Below are 19,235 nucleotides of genomic sequence, written 5' to 3' on the forward strand. Positions count from 1 at the left end.
ATCTTTATCTGCATTTGTCCATCGACTTTACCATTTGTAAGGTGCAAAACAGTGTGTTGATAAAAAAGGTAAGTCTGATGCAAGGTCTCAGAAATACAGGAATGTAAAATATGCTTTAGAATTAGACTAAAAAAGCTTAGATTCACTTTTAATTTACACTAGTTTTTAGCTCTTTCCTGCATGAAGAATTATTTAATATTTTTTTCTCCCAATGATTTTCTAAAATTTTTGTTTGCTTTTAGAAGAATATGTAGAGAAGAAATGTTTTATTATGGGGATTTTACAATTTTTTTCCTGTTCGTTTCTGAGACTGTATAGTCTTAAACCTACTCTCTGCTCCCAAGTTAGGAAAGAAATTTTGCACCTTAGCCACCCATTAGATGCTGTCTTAGTGATCCCTTTTAAGAGTTGTTTAAGTATTCCTTTGCTCATCAGATTGCTGCAGGGATTAAAGAGGCCAACATGAAAATGTGCACATTTTATAGATACATTAACAGCAGCAACAACAACAAACCTAAGGATAGCTCTCTTTTAAAGTCTTTGTAGGAAACAATAGAAGAGTACATACCAACTAAGTGAAACATCCACGTTTTGTTCAGTGGTGGTGTTTGTTGCTATTTAGAAATCCTGCATTAGTCCTGTGAGCCCCGGCAAGCCCTTCCTCACAAAGTTTCCACATAGCCCTGCTGAAGAAATTATCTCTGCACAATTTAACGACTTGTCCTGTCGTCCTTACAGTATTTAGATTGGTTGATGCAGCCCAAGTTCTTTGCAAATATGACACAAACTTGTCTATTCCATGCTTTCTGTGTAGAATGAAATCTAGAGGCAGTAGAGAGATACTTACTGAGAAGATACCGGTTATTTACACAGCTAAGACACTGGTGTTCAGTAGGTCCTGAGCAGTGGAAGCATTTCTTGTGGCAAGATTTGCAGGTCTGAGTCTCCTCAAGGTAGTACTCAGTGGGAGGACAGTATCCAGATAACATACAGTGCCCATCATGGTTCAATATCCACCCATTTCTGCAAGTTAGGCAGGTGGTGGAAGAAGAACAAGTCTGGCATGTCCTGTTGCATGCTGAAAAGGACAAACAGTAGGAATTTCACCTTTTCTGAATTTGTCTCAGAGTGTTATTACAGCTTTAATTTTTGAAGGAACAGCTGTAATCTCAGGATGAAAGCCTGTGGGAAGTAATTTTCAATCTTATGCAAGGAGTTCCTTAGGTTTGCTTTTGCATCAACACTGCTTTTCACTGCAACAGTGAATAGCGTCTCCAGCAATTCTCAGCGATTCTGTAGCCATTCTCAGCATTTTACCACAATGGTTGCCTTGAATAATAAACATAAGTATCCTGACTACCTCCCTCTCTGCTTTCTTCAAATTTTGCTATTCTACAATAAGCCAGATTCTTTTTCTGCCTTAGCTGTCCTCTTCAACTCCAAGACACTGGTAACAACATTAGCTGTCACATGCAGGCCCTTAGGGGATAACCCTTTAATAGACCCACTTGTATCTCAGTACTCTTCTGGGGAAAACAACATTTGCCAACCTTGGCAGTCTTTGGTGGCTTCTTCATAGTAAGTCCCCTCAGGGCACTCTTTAAAACACATGCCATTGTAGAGGACAAATATGTTGAAAGTGCATGCTGTGCAGTCATCAGAATCTGGCCCGTTGCAGTCCTTGCAGTCGGCATGGCAGGGAAAGCAGTGCTTGTCTTCAGGGTAGAAGTGTGAAGGGCATTCCCGTACACACTTCCCGTCATGCAGGAAAAACTCGTCCATACACTCTGCAGGGGACAGCAGAACATCGGTAAGCAAGTGGGCAGAAAATGCTGACCTAAGTGCAAGAGAAGGTAGGTCCTAGGAAACATTACATTCTGGATTGTATGTCATGACAGAAGTCATCAGAACACCTTGAGAAGGTAGGACTTCCTTTTTCAAATCTTTCTCCTCCAAAAGACCTATATTGGCCCAACCCTCAAATGGTATCTTCTGCGTTACAGCAAGAAACTCTGAAAAAAGTCATTTGCTCAGCTTTGGTGATATTAACCAAACCATTTCACACTAATATGTAGATGGCCTTTTTCTGACATTTTTCTGCATTATGAACTTCCTGCAAAATCAGGAATGTACATATCTGAAGTTTTGTTTAGTTTATTATTGAAATATGGGTTTACCTAGAGTGTATTGACCTAAAGGGTTGTCTTTGCCTAGAGCTGTGAATAAGTTGCTTTTTTATTCTGAGTATTGGGTTTAACATTTTTGTTTATGGTTTGGTTTGTTGATTGTTGGTTTTTTATTTCATCCATGTTTATGTTTCTAGAATAGCTTGCTCAATATTAACCATCCTTAATATTTTGGGGGGGGGGGGGGTGGGGTGAGGGGGAATTTTGGAGGGGGGGTTGCAGTTAGCCTCATCTGAGTACCAAAGACTTTTCTAATACCTTTCTTTCCAGGGGTTTCTTTCTCTAATAGGAGTGGTCATTTGCAAAAATGGTTAAGAGGTGTGAAGTTCAACTATGCTAGGAAAGAAACATTCTGTATTTCACATTGGTGCACATATCCAAGTTTTTAACATTGGATACATTAGATCAAAAATAAAATCAAACTAGCAGGAGTCTCTGAAGAACCACAGGACCAGGCAAAGCAATGTGAAATCTTTACAGATCACTACTGTACATTTAGTCTCATCATAATCTATTCTAGAGATTAACAATAATACGCACATCACTTTTTTTTTTTTTTGCGCATTACTGAATTCGCATTTGGTTTTCTGCCAGTCTCTATTCAGACAGATCCAGGTGGATTTTATTTTACACAACAGCAGTTCTTTGTAATACCTGTGTGTAGTAAACCCCATAGATTTAGGAAAAGCACCATGGAGAATATGAACAATAGGAATGCTGAAACAGCAAAAGAAAATTCCTGTTTCCCTGTCCTCCACCCCTAACCCTATAAGGCAATGTCATGTTACCTGTGACCCTATAAGGCAATGTCATGTTAACCCCTTACCCATTGGTCAAGCTTGGATCCTTTCCAACCCTATAAAAGAAGCATACTGTACCCCATTAGTTGAGAAAGAAGAAGAGCAAAGACCCTTCACGGACCTCCCCAAATAAAGCCATCTCCACGGAACAGCCTGCGCCTTCTCCTTCTCCTCTCTCTCCGTCTGCTGCAGCCTCCAGCCCAGGGCACCACTACCTAGCAAGCAAAGCTGAAACCCTAAGAGCTTGCAATCACTATAGAGCTGATAATCACCATGCTTGCTAGATGGTAGCCCCGCGGTGTTCGCATGAGCGAGCTAGCCTCGGGCACCCAGTCCCTACTCAGGGACTGAGCTCCTGAGCCCTAGTGCTCTGCTTTATGATAAGGCAAATGAGAGGTTATTACCTGTGCATATTTCATTGTGAATACATTCCTGACACATTTCAGGGCAATGTTTGCAGATTCCTTCAGAGGCAAAATGCTTCTCTGAACAAGCAGATTTACATTCCCAGTGCTCCAGAAGCAAAGGACTTTTACAGGACAGGCAGTGGGTGGCACTTCCCATGCATGTCTTACAGGATCCACTGCATTCCTTGCAAGTCTCAGAATCATTAAAATATCCCCTATGGAATGAAAAAAACATAAAGCAAACTGTTGGTCACTCCAGGCTATGAGAATTACAACTCTAAATGAGACTCTCACAGCACATACACTTCACTAGATTGAACAGGTTTCTAACACAATTTTTTTTCCCATCTTCCACTTAACTTCCCCTGTGTCTGAAAGCAGAAAATATATATGTTTAGTGCTATGTGAAGGCTTTCCTTTCTTCTTGTACCTGCTGTCTAAGTGATGTTGAAATTTATGTCTTTATTTCCCCCTTACATGGGATAGAAAGATATATAACATTTGGGAAAACATGCAGTCTCTAGTCTTGTGCAGCTGACCTGCAATACTGATATCAAGGAAAGAAAGAGAAGGGTAACCTCGGTGGCTTTAGAGAGGAGAAAGAGAAGAGACAACTCTGGAAATTTGAAAGGTAGGAAAAATGAGGGCAGGGATTGAAAATAACAAAAAAAAGCAGGATATTGACATAACACCTTGCCTTAGTGACAGCAGGCTAGAGATGGCAAAGAGGGAGTACATTTTGCTGGTATCTGTGGTGTGAGAGCAAATGTGGAGAGCCACTGCTGGGAGTACTAGTCATAAATACAGAAAAAAATTTGTGCCCCTGCTTCAGGTAAAGATGCGTAGAAGAGATGTTGAATTCAATCTGTCTACACTCTCAGAATCAAATTGTTGCAAGGTTAAAAGATGGGTAAGTCGACATTTTGAGATGGTTGCTAATCCACAGAGCCATTGATGAAAACTAAATAAGAAGTTGAGACAGAAAGTATTTCCACAATATATACTTTATATTAACAAATTTGTTACTCTTCAGAGAAGGATGCTTCTCCTTCTGTTCTTTGACATGATTTTTCCAAAGAAAGTCTGGGGAGATGCATTAGAAGCAAGGTTAGAGAAAAGATAGGAGGAGCCATGCCTGCCACCTATTCCCGTATTTTTTATCCTCTAACTTTTTTTTAAGGTCCTGTAACTACCTCTCACAGTCCTGTCCTCTTTTCTTGTTCCAATGTTGAGTACCTGGTTAGCCCAGTCTTTCAAAATTCCTCTGTCAGAAATAAATTGTGCAGTAAGTAAAATCTTTTTGTCCCTTTTTTATCCCTTAAAAACATGTCCCCAAACCCAAGTCAACCCCCTTAATAAATAGTCTCATTTTTTGCTCTAGTGGAGAGTAGTTGTGTCTCAAGAACTCTACCTCAGAGTCCGAAACTGGAGTTTAAACCCTGTGAATTTTGCTCATTGCTGGGAAGCTATTATTTAGTCTTGAATTAGGGAAAAAAAGGGGGATAAACTGAAATGACTACTGGTATATAAAGTTATAATTTTGTTGTGCTGACTCTAGGTGGCATAACTGAGAAACTAGTACTGACAAGAGCCATATTGATGTCAAAACACAATTAATGGTTGTATGCCTCAGTTTCTAATATTAAAAATTGCTTCTGAACTAGAGTTGGCTTCATTGCAATTATCTTGCATTCACTGTGACTTTTCATGAAGAAAACCTGTTCCACTGGCCCTCATTGACTTATTCAACAAAATTACCAGGAAGACAGTGGAAGAGACTGCAGGAAAAGTGGGAGCTTCACAATTTTTTGAAGAAAAAGGGTTAACCAAGCAAGACTTTTTTTTTCTGCATAGCATTAGTTTTATATATATATATATATATATATATATATATATATATATATATATATATATATATATATATATATATATATAAGATGAATGCTGATTAAAAAAAAAAAAGAAAAAAGAGTACCTGAACTTCTCATGTGCCTGATCTAATATCCATCGCGGTCAAGTGGGAATATTTTTAAATTTTACACATTAAAAATATATAAAAATAAATATGCACCAAAGAGAGAAACACATCATTAAGCACTGTATTTACATATCAGGACTCTAATATGTTCACTGTCTGAGTTTGTATCTCTGCTCTGTAATACTTGGAGAAAGGAACAAACTGGAGGATGTCTACAACTTTTATTATCATTTGCCATGAAGTACCATGTTCCTATTAAAGTCTTTGAGAGCTGTTCCATCTTTCATAGGATTTAATGTCTTACCTTCACTTTTGATTTTTTTACTTTTTCTCTAATCAAAAGAAAATACTGTTTATTCAGGCAGTCTGAAAATGACATTTACCTTAATTTCTGGTAGCATGTGTTACATAAAGTTCTTCCTTGAAAGTTTAATAATGGATCTGAACTTTAAAGAGAACACAGAGAAAAAATCAGGGATAATATAAGAGGGGTTACTTACTCAGGGCACTCCTTTAAACACCTGCCTTTGTGGAGGAAGAGCAGCTGGTTCTGTTCATCCTGACACTTCTGACAGTGCCACTGGTCAGAGCACACCTCACAGTCATGCCCGCACTTCTCACACTTTCCACTTACAATGTTGCCAAAATATTTTGGAGGGCACAGAGAAACACAGGTATCAGGGATAAGAAATTTTCCTGGCAGAAGAGCAACCCAGGGGGGTAAAGACATCAATTAGACATACGTTTAAAAGATTTCTGCCTTGGATGGCTACAAAAAAAGCTTTCAACTTCTCAAAATTCATTAAAAGCTTGAATAAAACATGCTTTCTTAAGATATTTCCCAAAATATTTTGCTCAGACCTCACTGACATTGACAGAAGGAATCATCAGGATTATGTAGGATGTCTCACTGAAGAAATCCCTATTCAGTAATTCCTGCATGATATCTGACAAATTTTAATTGAAAGGAAAGAAAGGAATACCAACAATATTTTGACCCATATTGCTAAGGGCATGCCCTGTTGCCTGAATTCAATTGTTCATTGGCTGATTGCCTCTTAAACTGTTAAGGGACTTTGTAGTGACCACTGACAAAAACTTTCTCTGGAAGCATGTAGGATATGAAATACTATAGTCACTTGCAAACTTATCCAAGGAAGCTGAAATGTTACCTTCTGGACATGAAGTACACACATCAGCAGATTTCTCACAGGTCATACACGAAGAGTCACAGGACAGCAATTTTGTATTTCCATCTGGGATGAAAGGGAAAAAAGTTCTTTTTTTTTACCATCTGGTTTTCTTAATTTCTCCTCCCTTTAGAAGGGACACTTTGTATGGCTTTTCCTAAAGTGTTTTGAAAATGCACCTTTGTGAATTTTTGGAGTTCACAAAGTTGAAAAACTTAATAATTGACTCCTCTCTTCTAAATGATAAGTTATGGGTTGTATTAAAGGAAAATATGAATGTTTTACTCATGTTCACTATGGCATTGTTCTGGACTGCTCATCACAAATGAGAATAATAATAGTAATGTTGTTAATAATTATCCCAATAATCTTAATTTCAATGTAGTGCTCCAAACCCAAATATGGATATGTTATACTAATAGATTGCAAACAGAAAGATCTAGAAAGTATGTACATTTGGGGACTTGGTTTAATGATGTACTTCTTGGACATTTTGAACAAAATTGTTGTAGACCACCATTACCCTGTAACCTGAAAGTTCTGAGTCAGAAGGAGACAGAAGCATAGAATATGTTGCTTTGGAAGGGACCATCAGAATCATCAATATCCAACTCCTGGCCCTGTGCAGGACACCCCATCCGCTGAGAGTGTTTTTCAAATGTTTCTTGAACTTTGTCAGACTTGGTGCTGTGTCCATTTCCCTGGAGAGCATGTTCCAGTACTCAATCGCCCTCTGGGTAAAAAATATTTCCTGGTGTCCAGTGTAAACCCACCCTGACTAAGCTTCATGCCTTTTTCTTGTGTCCTGTCACTGGTCACAAGACTGAAGAGTTCCATACCTGCTGCTCCACTTTTCCTTGTGAGAATATGAAAACCACAATGAAGTCTCCTCTACTTTAAGCTGAGCAAACCCAGATGAACTCAGTCTCTTCCTGTAAAGCTTTCCTTCCAGACCCTTCACCATCCTCATGGCCCACCTTTGCATGTTCTCTAATAGTTATTGTCTTTTTCATATTGTGGTGCCCAAATCTGCACACAGTCCTCAAACTGAGTCTGCATCAGTGTGAGGAAGAGCAGGACAATCCCCTTTTTGACCAGTTGTCAGTGCTGTGCTTAAAGCATCCCAGCACACACTTGGCCCTCCTGGCTGCCAGGGCTCACTGTTCACTCACATTCAACTTGCCATCTATCAGAGACCCAGGTCCCTTTCCACAGCACTTCTCTTCAGCCTCTTGTTCTGTAGTCTGTTTAAGAAGCTGGGGTTGCACTGTCCCACGGTGCTGAATCCAGCACTTGCCCAAATTAAAATTCATACAGTTGGTGATTGCCTATCTCTCTTACTTATCAAGGTTTGAGAATAACGCCTATTAAATAGTTCTCCCCAAACTTACTTCTGCCTGCTGTTTCCCTCCAAAAGGGGGCCCAATGAGTGTCAAGTGGAGTTCTTATGACTGTGGAAAAGCAAATTTTGATTACTCTTTGCAGAACCATCAGCTAAAAAATGACAAGGACATTGGAGCATCATACCTAACAGAAAAAACTCTGCCGTGCAATGTGACCATATACCCAGCATACAGCTCTGTATTTTGATACCAGCAAATTACAACAATGGCTAAATGTAGGTCTAATGAAAAAATAATTATGGACAAACAGACAACACACAGAAGCTTCGTGATTTTGCTGAAAATAGAAAATAAAGACAAAACCAAAAGTTACTTGCAGGTTGAGCTGTGCATCTCATTTAGCATACCCAGCTCATCCTGCCAGTTAAATATGTATGATTTTTGTAAGTTGATTGATGACAGTAATGATTAACCAAATGCAGCATATCACAAAATTCTTTTGTTCTGCCTGTTATGGTAAGATTGTTTAGAATACTGAAATTTTGAATGAAAACCATGGAAGCAAATGCTTCAAGTATAAAGACAAGGGAAGAGAGCACAAAACTTAAATAAAGCCCTTTTCCATAAGGAGAAATGATGGGCATTATACTAAGCAGATGAAAAGTGTACCACAGTGTGTGTACATATGGTACCCATATACAAAGTGTGTATATGTGTACCATACCACAGGGGAAGAAGAAAGAATAAAGATACGAATGAGAGAAGTTAGGTCCACATTCAGCGTGACTGGGATTGGTCTATAACAGTATGTAAAAACCACATCTAACACTACCATTAGCTGAGAAGCCTCAAAAACTCATTAAAGTAAAAAAAGAGTCTTAATGTAACGATTGCAGCCAATCACAACCCGGGTGTTTAACAGTAGGTCATTCAGTAAGGACCTGGTTAGTCACTCTTTACCAGGACTACTTGTGAGTACTGCTTCTACAGGATAATGAAAGCCTGTTGTGTTGTTACTCTTCCTTGCAACTGGCGCAATATAAAATTTCTCCAGATACAGCTGTATCTTTGAAAGCAAAAAAAAGAGAGAACTTTACACCAATCAGTAACAAAGTCTGCATGACTAGAGTCAAGCTACACCTAAACACAGAGGAATAGTACAAAAGTAAGTTGAGAATGGGGGAAAAGGTAGGGAAGAGTCCATCATAACTGCTGGGATCAGCCAAGGGGCTGAACCTGTCTTCTCCCCCACAGTGATGCCTGTTGGGCAAGAATCCTGTTCTCTGCTAGCAGAATATTTTAGTGGGGTTACAGCTTGTCTGTGGATTACTTTGAATACATTTTTTTCAGTCAGGCACTATCACCAACAGCCTTTGAACCTTAAGCTGTCACAATTTTGCACGAATAGTGTTACTCCATAAACTGTTGGTGTGTGTCCTTCACAGGCACTAGCAGTGGCTGGCAGTGGGTAACACAGTCCAAAAGAGGAAGATCTGCTGAGAGGTCTTCCTTACACTGCTGGTTTCCCTGACTGAGTCAGTGGAACCACCCTCCCACCCAGCAGGACTGGTCAATGAAGGTCCCCCAGTGGGACACTGGCAGAGTGCACAAGGGTCTTGCCTTCCTGGGATGCTGACAGACAAATCAAACACTAAGGGTCCTGCAAATCTTCCCACAGTAAGAGTGACTCATGCTGACATAATTTCTACAGCTCTTTTTCCCGTGCTGAATATCTATTTTTAAGCATTTTTACTTCTCTTATGCAAATAATCCTCAAATAGATAATTGCTTACTTTTTTGAGATTCGCTGTCAAAGAGTTTTTTGGAGACACTACTCCTTAGCTTCATGTTTTTCATTACTCATCAGAATTTAACAAAATATTAAGAAGTGTCATTAATGTTGACTGTAAGAATACAAGAAATACTCCAGAAAAGTTGGCTGTTATAAGGTTTTCTATTATCCTAACTTTATTTTTACAGAGCTTCTCTCTTTTGTTGTTTTTGAGTGAAGATCAGGTGAAGTTAAGCAGATAAGTTGTTAACTACTGCTGAAGAATATTTAAGGGAGCTCATTCTTTCTAAATGTTTTAAGCCTTACAATGCAAAATAAAGATTTCTCTTTTTTTGTGAACTAGTTTGTATTTCTTTTTATTTCTCTTTCCCTTTTGCACTATGTCCTCTTTTTTGTAATAGTTACTAGTTGCCACCAGAGGGGAATGTACACAAGCAATTAGGCTTCTGCAGACAACAGAAACAACATTTAACTTCCAGTCAAATATAAGAATTAGAATTTCCCAATTTAAATATTGACAGAAGAAATTTGTAAAAATTATTTTAAAAAAATTCTGCAAAGGTAAAATGAGTCTTTCTTGACTGGTTTTCATTTAGCAAAAAAACCTGAAATAAAGCACACATTTAGAATAATATGAACTTCTTAAATGTAAATTTCCTTCACTTTAAATGTAAGATCCTTCCAAAGAATAACTTCATACAGCTGAAGAGCTGGTTGTGCAACATGTACTTCCTCAGTCTTTGGACTGATTGCAAATGGAAAGGTTGAAAATTACTGGGTTGAAGCTGTTGGGTTATATTTTCCTTTCCTGAGGAAAGAAAAGACCTGAGCGTTCAACAAAATGAATGATCTTTGGAGACCTACTGAGTTGTTTTTATCCTTAAAGTTATATTATTTTTAAAAAAATTCAACATCCATTTTTCTTATTTTCAAAAGCAAAAGGCCTTTATTTAAACTTGGGTCAGAATCTGAGTCAAGACCATCTTTATTCTTGTGTCTTTCACAGAATGAGTAACATCTTTGGCCCAGCTAAGTCTCTGTTATTCTTTTATAGAATCTGAAAAACTGAATCTTATTATTTCTTGAGCTAAATTTTACTGCAGCTTTGAAGCTGCCACAGTGCTCTAGTCCATTCATTCTATTCAAGGGATTATAAAACTGGAAGTGTGCAGAAAGACTGTGAAACATTTTTTCCTTATTCTCTTTTCTCATTTGGGGTCATGCATCATGAGTGAGACAATGGTAGATTTTCTTGAAACACCACTGTAAGATGTGACCCCAAAATTAATTAAGGAAAAAAGGAGTGAAATTTTATTTCAAATTAACACAATGACACAATGTCCCCATATTTCCTTTTTTTTTTTTTTTGCTTCAGTCATGTTTCTTTGAACTCTCAACACTTTTTTTCAATCTGCTATCAGAGAAAAATTAAATAAATCCTCAAAAATATTTAGGGTGAAAACCATGAAAACAAGTATGGTCCTCTTTAGGGTTCATATGAAAACAAGTATGGTCCTTTTCACATGGTCACCACTTCTTCAGGACAATGTGAAGTTTATTTAAAAAAAAAAAAAGCTGAAACCCTCTACAAAGCCAAGGCATAAGAGCAGAGATATGGCCATATATAAAGAAGTATGCCTTGACATACAAAAGCATTTGAATAATCCCTCCTTAATTTCATTCAGAACCACAATGGTGTTATAAGAATTCTTTCTAGTTTCTCATTTCCTTTGTGATGTCCACCTTACTCTCTCTGCCTGTTCTTTTAGAAAATGGATCATTAGGCCAGGTAGTGCAATCAGGAAGTGTTCAAACCAGCAAAAGATGTTTTATTTCCTTCTATTTAAATCTTATGTATTCTTGCTTTTCTATGAGTAAAGAGGGGATTATAAACCTTGTATTTTTAGTTGCTATCAAAATAGATCTCTGTGTACATTTGCAATATTTGTAACTCCTAGATATTATTTTCTGAAAGGATTTGTATATTTACAATATATTTTGTTACTGGACCGTAGTACCATTACTCTAGTGAGGGATGCAGAAGAGAATGAAGTACTGTTTCTTACTGGTATGGTATCCCTTTTAGAAGGTGACCTGTCTAGCTTTTATGCTGTGTAGTAATACATGGTTTGAATGTGATCCAGTTGAAATGTGGCTTAGTTTGTTAGATTTTATTCTTTGCATGGCACTGTTCTTGCAAAACTAATACAACCATAAATAAAAAAACTGAAACAGTTTACATGTCTCCATTAGGTAATAGCAATTATATAAATATAGTAAAATATATTGAAAATTATAAACATCCATAATAAAATGCTCGACTTCTCCCATTGTGAAGACTCACATGAACTGTAAATTTAAAGAAATTATAGGAGTGCTGGGAAGTAAATGACACTCTTTAATAACCATTAGTTATCAATTTAGTTGTCTTGTAATAACTACATTATTTTACAAATAAATACCAGAATTTATTGGTATAAATAAAACATACAAACAAATAACCAGAATATGAAATTGTCATGCATAAGAGCATATTTGATAATGGATCATTTTTGCTTGCTTCTAGCAACTTGAAATTTCACATTTGGATGGTGATTAAAAGGGCCTTCTACCTCTTCCCATGATGTTGTAATTCTGCATTTTAAATGGAAAAACATTCTCATGTTTTAAAGACCGTAACCCGTTCCCTCCTACTTCTGATTTCTCTCCTGTATTCTGCACAGCCCATTGCTTTTTTTTTCCTTCCCATATTCTAAAACCTTTATATGTATATATGCAGAGCTGCGTTAAAGTCCTTTTATAACCTTAATTATTGTTTTCTCACAACCAGTACATTTTTACTGATTTTATTTTGCTTTTTATTTAGGAAAGGAAAATACAATTGATTAGTGGTGCCTGTGAGAGGTTGCTCCTATTATTGGGGATGGTACATAACAGTAAACTGCTACTATTTATCTGCATGTAAAGAAACACACATTCCATCATTAGAAATTGATCTCATTCTGTACCTATTTTTTTCCATTTTTAATTTTCATTACAATGTAGCATATTAAACCAAGGAAGGACTGTTTTTAAGGGTGCAGGCTTTTAGTGACATGGCAAAACAATGACCCTGTCATAATTTGCAAAATATCTAATCCAGTTAAAAGGGGCCATGTACTCCCTTGGTAAATTAAGTTTATACCAGTGTGTTTCCTGGCTTCCAAAGTGATCATCTGGTACATGAGAGAAAATATAGATATTTCATGCTAGAAACCTAGAGTTCAGTTGTTGGGTTTTTTCCCTTTCTCCTTTTCTTGGCTTGCACTGTCTTTTTAAAAGCCTGAGTAACAGATATAATGATGTTGCATTATTTCAGACCTGAATATGACCTTTCAGGGATTCAGCAGAATATACCAGTTTGCTCAGCAGAATATACCAGCAAAGTAAATAGAAATTTAAATAGATTTTTTAATAGAGTGTTTTAGATGCTGAAGTGTTTGCTCATAAAAATTTGTGGGATGGTCTATAATTTATCCTTGCATAAAAAAATGGAAGTGAAACCTTGAACATGATAGAAATAGAAGTGTATTCCACATTCACAATGGTTTTAATTCTAACCTAAATGGACTAGTCTCTCAATTTGCAAAGAAAGTCAGACCCTGAGTTGTTTTCTCCATGGAAGGATGTGATGTACTGCCCTTTAAACTACGTTAGCCTTGTAACCAGCAAAACGTTTCCCAAGAGTCACATTGTTCCCATGGTATGTCAACATACTCACTAAACCCACAGTGGAACCCACTGAATTCATGTGGGTGGAAGGGCCAAAGAGAAATTGTTTCATTGTTTGTAGTACAATTCAAGATCTAATATCTCAACTCTGAATTAGTAAATTTCAAAAGAAAAAGAGTAAATGGAAGAGTAACATCGTAAAAGCTGATGTGAACTATTAGATGAGGAAGTTTTGTCTTGAGTTGTCTTCCTGCAAGCCTGGAGCAGGCCTTGTACTGGGGATGCATTTGGTGCTCTCCTTCCTTCACTCCCGTGGCAGGTTGTTTATTTAATCCCAGCCTCCCCAGACCCAGCTCAATTCCCCAAATTAGTAGGACTAGAAATCATCTGGCCTGTATGTTTAAATCAGATTTTTTAATTCAGGCCATTGAAGATCAGAGGCAGCTCTACCATGGTGCTGCAGTAAGGTAAATATGTTGAGGATGCTGAGGAAGATGCACTGTAAGAAGCTTATATTGATGAACAGAGAAGATGCAAGTCAAAACCCAAATATCATCCACAACCTTGCTCATGTAGGGCTGGTGAAAATCATGAAACTATTCTAATAACCCCTACAGCTTGGACAAGCTACTTGAATCATGTCTGTCATGCTGCATGACAAGCTACCCTTAGAAAACGAGTTTGAAAACAGATGAGGTGGAGGTCTTTGTATTTTGGTGAGAAAAAGTAACTGTGGATAGAATCAAAGAGTACATAAAAAACCTAAAAAACCACCATACCAAAAAAAAGGTAAAGTGGGATAAAAGATTCCCAGATACATTTGTCTGGAGTGGATGGTGAAAGACTTGGAAGGATGCTTTGGTTTTGCCCTCAAGTATGAAAGAAAAATTATTTTCTCCATGTATCTGTATATATTAGGTATATCTTTGAAATACACAATAGAAAAGAAGGAGGACTTACAGATATGCTTAAAATAAGCTGGAGAGGGACCATTTGTTCTGCACCCAGGGATGTTTTCTGTACAGGTATGAGAGCCAGAATACTCACTGATAATAAATTTCAAGGAGCAGAGATAGGTTTTATCCATTCTTGTACTAATCCTACAGAATTGTGTGGGCAATGATAGTGACTGCATTCCCTAAATTTTATCGATTTTCAGGAAGATTTAGATAAGAAGAAAAGGATGAGAAAGAAAAGGATTGTGACAAATTGTGAAATACAGAATGGTTTTGTTGTTTAGTTTGCTTTCTTTTTTCACTTTAAAAATGATCGATGTATATTAAAATGTTATAAGGGTGTGAAATGCACTGCAGTCTCTAACCAGGAGCAACCTTAGCAGTGTAATGCACTGCTAGAGCTAAATGTGTTTTCTCTCTCCCTTCCTGGATCCTATGTTTTTTGTTAAAGACCTTTAGCATGCAACAAGAATTTCCAGTATAGACAGTATAGTTGGAAGTCTGGATTCAGCTGATATCTGCTCCTTGAATGAAATCATCCAAAGAAATGAGTGAGTGATATTCGAAACAAAAATCAACAATTCAGGTTGCATTGTTTTTAAACAATGACAATTATTTTTATGTGAACTGTATGAGACTACAGTCTCTGAATAGGAAGCTTCAGAAAATGTCAATAAATGTAGTTACTAAAGGATGTAACCTCAATAAACACAGTGACAACTTCATTATGTTTTGACTCAAAGATTACTTCTGTGTGGAAGCCTGGGGAAAAAGGCTCAGGACATCCCCAGCTTCACATCACTTTCCCAGAAGTTACATGGTACAGCAGCTGCCACACTGAAGGAATCCTTGCAAGGCTGTCCAAGAGGAGCTGTACAGCCACCAGCCGTGTTCCCTGGGGTCCCATCACCAGCTGCAGCAGGAATCCTGTGTCTTTGGAGCAGTCATTGACATCCAAGCCAGAACAGCTCTGAGTGAGACATATCTTTCAGTCCGAAATGTCCCTGAGACAGATGTATTTTTGCTACTGGAAGGAAAAGTGAATGATATGCAAGACTGAGAGAAAGAAGTTTCACAGGACAGGAATGTTCATTTATGTAGAACTGCATCAGATGTCTGCTCAAATGAAAAAAGTTGACAAGAAGTCACCATGTTCAACAGTGTGAGAAAGAGATAATCAATAAATAGACCAGACTATGGATGTGGTCTTTTCATGGCACTGATGTACATGTAGTCTTAAGTTGAAAAAACCCCCAAACTTGCTTCTGTGGATTAAATGCAAGAAAATGCAAGTAGGAGACCAACTTTCTATTAATATTCTTATTTTTATGTCTCTCTGATATTTTTTTGAACTGAAGAAAGGTTATTCCTATAATCTATAATACGTAATTTCTCCATAGGCAAATAATTGAAATGGACAAAATTTTTTCTGAAAGTATTAATTATGGTATTTTAGTTTCTAATACAAGATCATATTGATCTAAGGGTTGTCATCCTTGGATGTGTTTGATTCAAGTGAAAACATAGGAACCAGAAGAACATGCTTACTTGAGTCAAGAATACAGCTAGTAATCTGGTCTTTTGCTCCATTCAGCAAACAACCGTGTCAGATATGTTCCATGTGTTCTTAAAGACTCTTAGTGTTGTAAATCCTTAAACTTTATAATAGATTCTTCTACTGTTCCATTATACAATTTGAAAGTCCCCTTTTTTCCAGTGGCACAGTTTTATTTTGTAACATTAAGATTCAATTTTTCTTTATATATTGACATAATGGGAATAACAAATAGTCTAAATATGCCCTCTTCATTTAAAACTTTTTAAATAAGAAATTTGTGACAGTACTAGGTTGCATTTGAAGATAGATAGGAAGGAAAATAATTTTTAAATTATTACAGTGGTCCTCTGAACATCTCTAAATAAAGGCATTTTTGTTCCAAATACCTTTTGGATTTTTGGGAGCTTTTTTGGAACAGAGAATTGCTTCCCTCATGCTATGGATGAGACCACCAAGAAAAAAGTAATTACTTTGTCAAAGCTGTGGAACGGCCAGTGTAGGACCAGAATGTCAGAATGTAGCCCTACAGCTCATATTTGATCTCTCAGAAAGCATTGCAGATCTATACAGAGAAAGGAAAAAAGAGAGAGGAAAGATTTTTTTTTCACATTACACACACAAATAATCGCACACAATATTATTTTCTATTTCTTCCAACTTATATTGACTTCTCTGGAGGGAAAAAATAGCCACAAAGCTAAAACCTATTCTACAATGCACCCAGAGTTTTTTAACTCCCAATACCTGAATCTCTTACACATCTTTTATATTTTAATTTTTTTCTTAATTATATTTTTAATATTTATTCAGATAAGACACCTACATTGTATGGACATGTTCTACTATTTGCAGGAGAATGAATTTCAGTTTGTGGAACCAATGGGTTTGGTCAGTATACTCTTAAAATGACAAAAGTCCAGTTTCAAGCAATCTGCAAGTTCTTGCTGTACTCTTTCTAAATTTTAAATTACTAGTCTTCAGAGAAACAGAGAAGATTACAAGACCTGTTTCAACTTACCCCTCCAGAACTTCCCACCTGGCAGAGAATTTCTTGGGTTCAGGCACTGCCCATGAGACAGCTGGAAACTGTTTTTGCACCCAGTACAATCCTTGTAACTGTGCCCAGCACAGGTTGCACAGCTCCTGTGGCAAGGCTCACATTCTCTAGAGATGCCATCAGCAAAGAAGCCATCTCCACACTCACTCACACAGGTGCCATCTGCAACAGAAACAGAGCCTGGAAACAGAATGACCCCTGTCCATCCCTCTGTCTCCAGCAGAAATGGTTTAAGAAAAACCAGTATGCAAGAACATATGAAAATTTTTGCAGCTATACAAACTCTCTTTTTTTTACTATGGAATCTAAATTCAGTTCAGTTGCATATGAGAAACTCCACAAACTTCAAACCAATCTGCATTTATATTTACCTCTAACTTGGCTCTGATCAATGTACTAAACATTAGTACGTACAAATCCAATGGAAGTCCATGCCTGGGTAAAAGTTTTATGGTTGACTCTTAACAATTACACTGTCTCAATAAAAAATTAAAGACTAGATGCCCCTAAGATTTTTAGATATATGCAAATTTATAGGATTCCAGTTTCCACTGAATATGAAGTTAAACTCAGGTTTAAAGCTGATTCAGATTAAGGGTTTGCATACCTCATCAAAACCTCTGGAAGTTGTAGCACTTATGGCTTTTTGAGTTTTGTCTCATTTCAATTTAAAGAAATCATAGACCCACAGCTCACCCTGGTTTTGATCACAGTTTTCCACAGAGCAAGGTGGCACTACTGGGCACTTTCAACAGCTAGGGCAAGAAAATACTATAACCTCAGGAATTCCTGTGATTCATTTTTGGCACCATGTCTGAATCAGACCTGCCTGATTTATGGCTTCTTTAAAAAGCTGGGAGATTCCTACTCTTGTGTGATTCTGGTGTGGAATTAAATGATTTTAACTGAGCTTTTTTTAGAGTGTTTAAAAGTCAAAGTAAAACTGGACTTGCAAATAGTAGGGAAACATTAAATGTCTATCTGTAGTTAAAAACCCCTCCTTTCACAAAGTCTGAAACAAATACATTTTTTTTAATGCGCCTGAAAGAGCTGAAATTTAAGTATATAGACCCTTTGGACCAAATTACGCTACTGGGTAACATACCCACCTTACATTAAGGCAAATGCCTGCTTTTGCAAAGAGCCTCCATTGTCTCCCGTAGAACAGATTTATGAATTTGAGAGTTTGCACTGGGAGCATTTTTTAAAAGAAATAGTCTAAAATATTCTTGTGTATTATGCCATTATTAGCACTTTGCTTACCTGAGAGATAGAAGCCTTCCTTACACAAGTCACACCCATCCTTGTCACAGGTATCACAGTTGCTAGGACAATCTCTACACTGCCAACAACTTTCATCTCCGTAGGTATTTTCTGGACAGTATTTATAGCAATGCTGCTTATACCTGTAAGATAAATTGAACAACATTAGTAAGTTTCTTTTGAAGGTCATTGAGTTTGCTTTCTGTGTGTTTCTAGGGATGGTAATGATAAAGCATGATTAGCATAATGAGCATAAATTATTCTTATAATGAGGATTTAAAACATAATTGTGGTTATGTTGTTTATTCAGCTAGCAAAGTCGTGTTTCCTAATCTCAGGATTCTTAAATATGATTAATTTTATTTTATTTTTCAAAGGTAGGCAGAAACCTGAATACATGCTTCATTAAAAAATATTATATCATGATTTTAAATAGCTGATTGCTTATAAAAACATAATCCACTGCCTTTGTTTATAAAGTCAACATAGTCAACATTTTCTTTTCAAGTTTTTCAGAGATCTATAAATACTGTCTTTGAAAAGCAAAAATGTTCTTTTCTCTCCATATAAGTTTTAAATCAAATTTTATTCATTTGCATAAACTCCATACATTTACAATTCTTATGAACTTCACATACCAGAACTAGACACAACATACTAAAAGCAAATTTGTTCCAAGTCCATATGCACTGTTTAACTTTTTGACACTTTTTGTTCCATATTCTGATACGTGAAGGTCCCACCAGTCCATAAGTTTTAACAGGTCTCAATACTGAATGACTAGCTAGTCTTCTGACATTTCCCAAGTTTTTTTCCCATTTACTGTTTCTCACACAAGCAATTTAAAGCGTGAGACAACATACACAGCACAGATCTATGTAGTAAAGTGCATATTTTTGCTTCAGAAAATGTGTACTCATGAAGAGCAATATATATACAGCTATACTTACATGTAATAGTTTTGAATGCATGTTATACAGATTCTTGGATCATC

The 19,235-nt window shown here is 37.0% G+C and overlaps 1 protein-coding gene across 1 annotated transcript in view; it reads right to left on the reverse strand.

Moving 5' to 3' along the window:
- The window catches only part of PCSK5 (proprotein convertase subtilisin/kexin type 5), a 230,532-nt gene that overhangs the window by 6,613 nt on the left and 204,684 nt on the right, over positions 1-19,235 (reverse strand). The window contains exons 25-32 of the mRNA XM_054652466.2: positions 19,192-19,234; positions 18,242-18,384; positions 16,940-17,140; positions 6,544-6,627; positions 5,872-6,067; positions 3,391-3,608; positions 1,551-1,787; positions 848-1,078 (exon numbers count right to left, since the gene is read on the reverse strand). Coding sequence (XP_054508441.2) covers positions 848-1,078; positions 1,551-1,787; positions 3,391-3,608; positions 5,872-6,067; positions 6,544-6,627; positions 16,940-17,140; positions 18,242-18,384; positions 19,192-19,234 — 1,353 coding nt within the window. The remainder of the gene's footprint in view (positions 1-847; positions 1,079-1,550; positions 1,788-3,390; positions 3,609-5,871; positions 6,068-6,543; positions 6,628-16,939; positions 17,141-18,241; positions 18,385-19,191; position 19,235) is intronic.

This window comes from Agelaius phoeniceus, chromosome Z (assembly GCF_051311805.1).
Source record: "Agelaius phoeniceus isolate bAgePho1 chromosome Z, bAgePho1.hap1, whole genome shotgun sequence".
NCBI lineage: Eukaryota > Metazoa > Chordata > Aves > Passeriformes > Icteridae > Agelaius > Agelaius phoeniceus.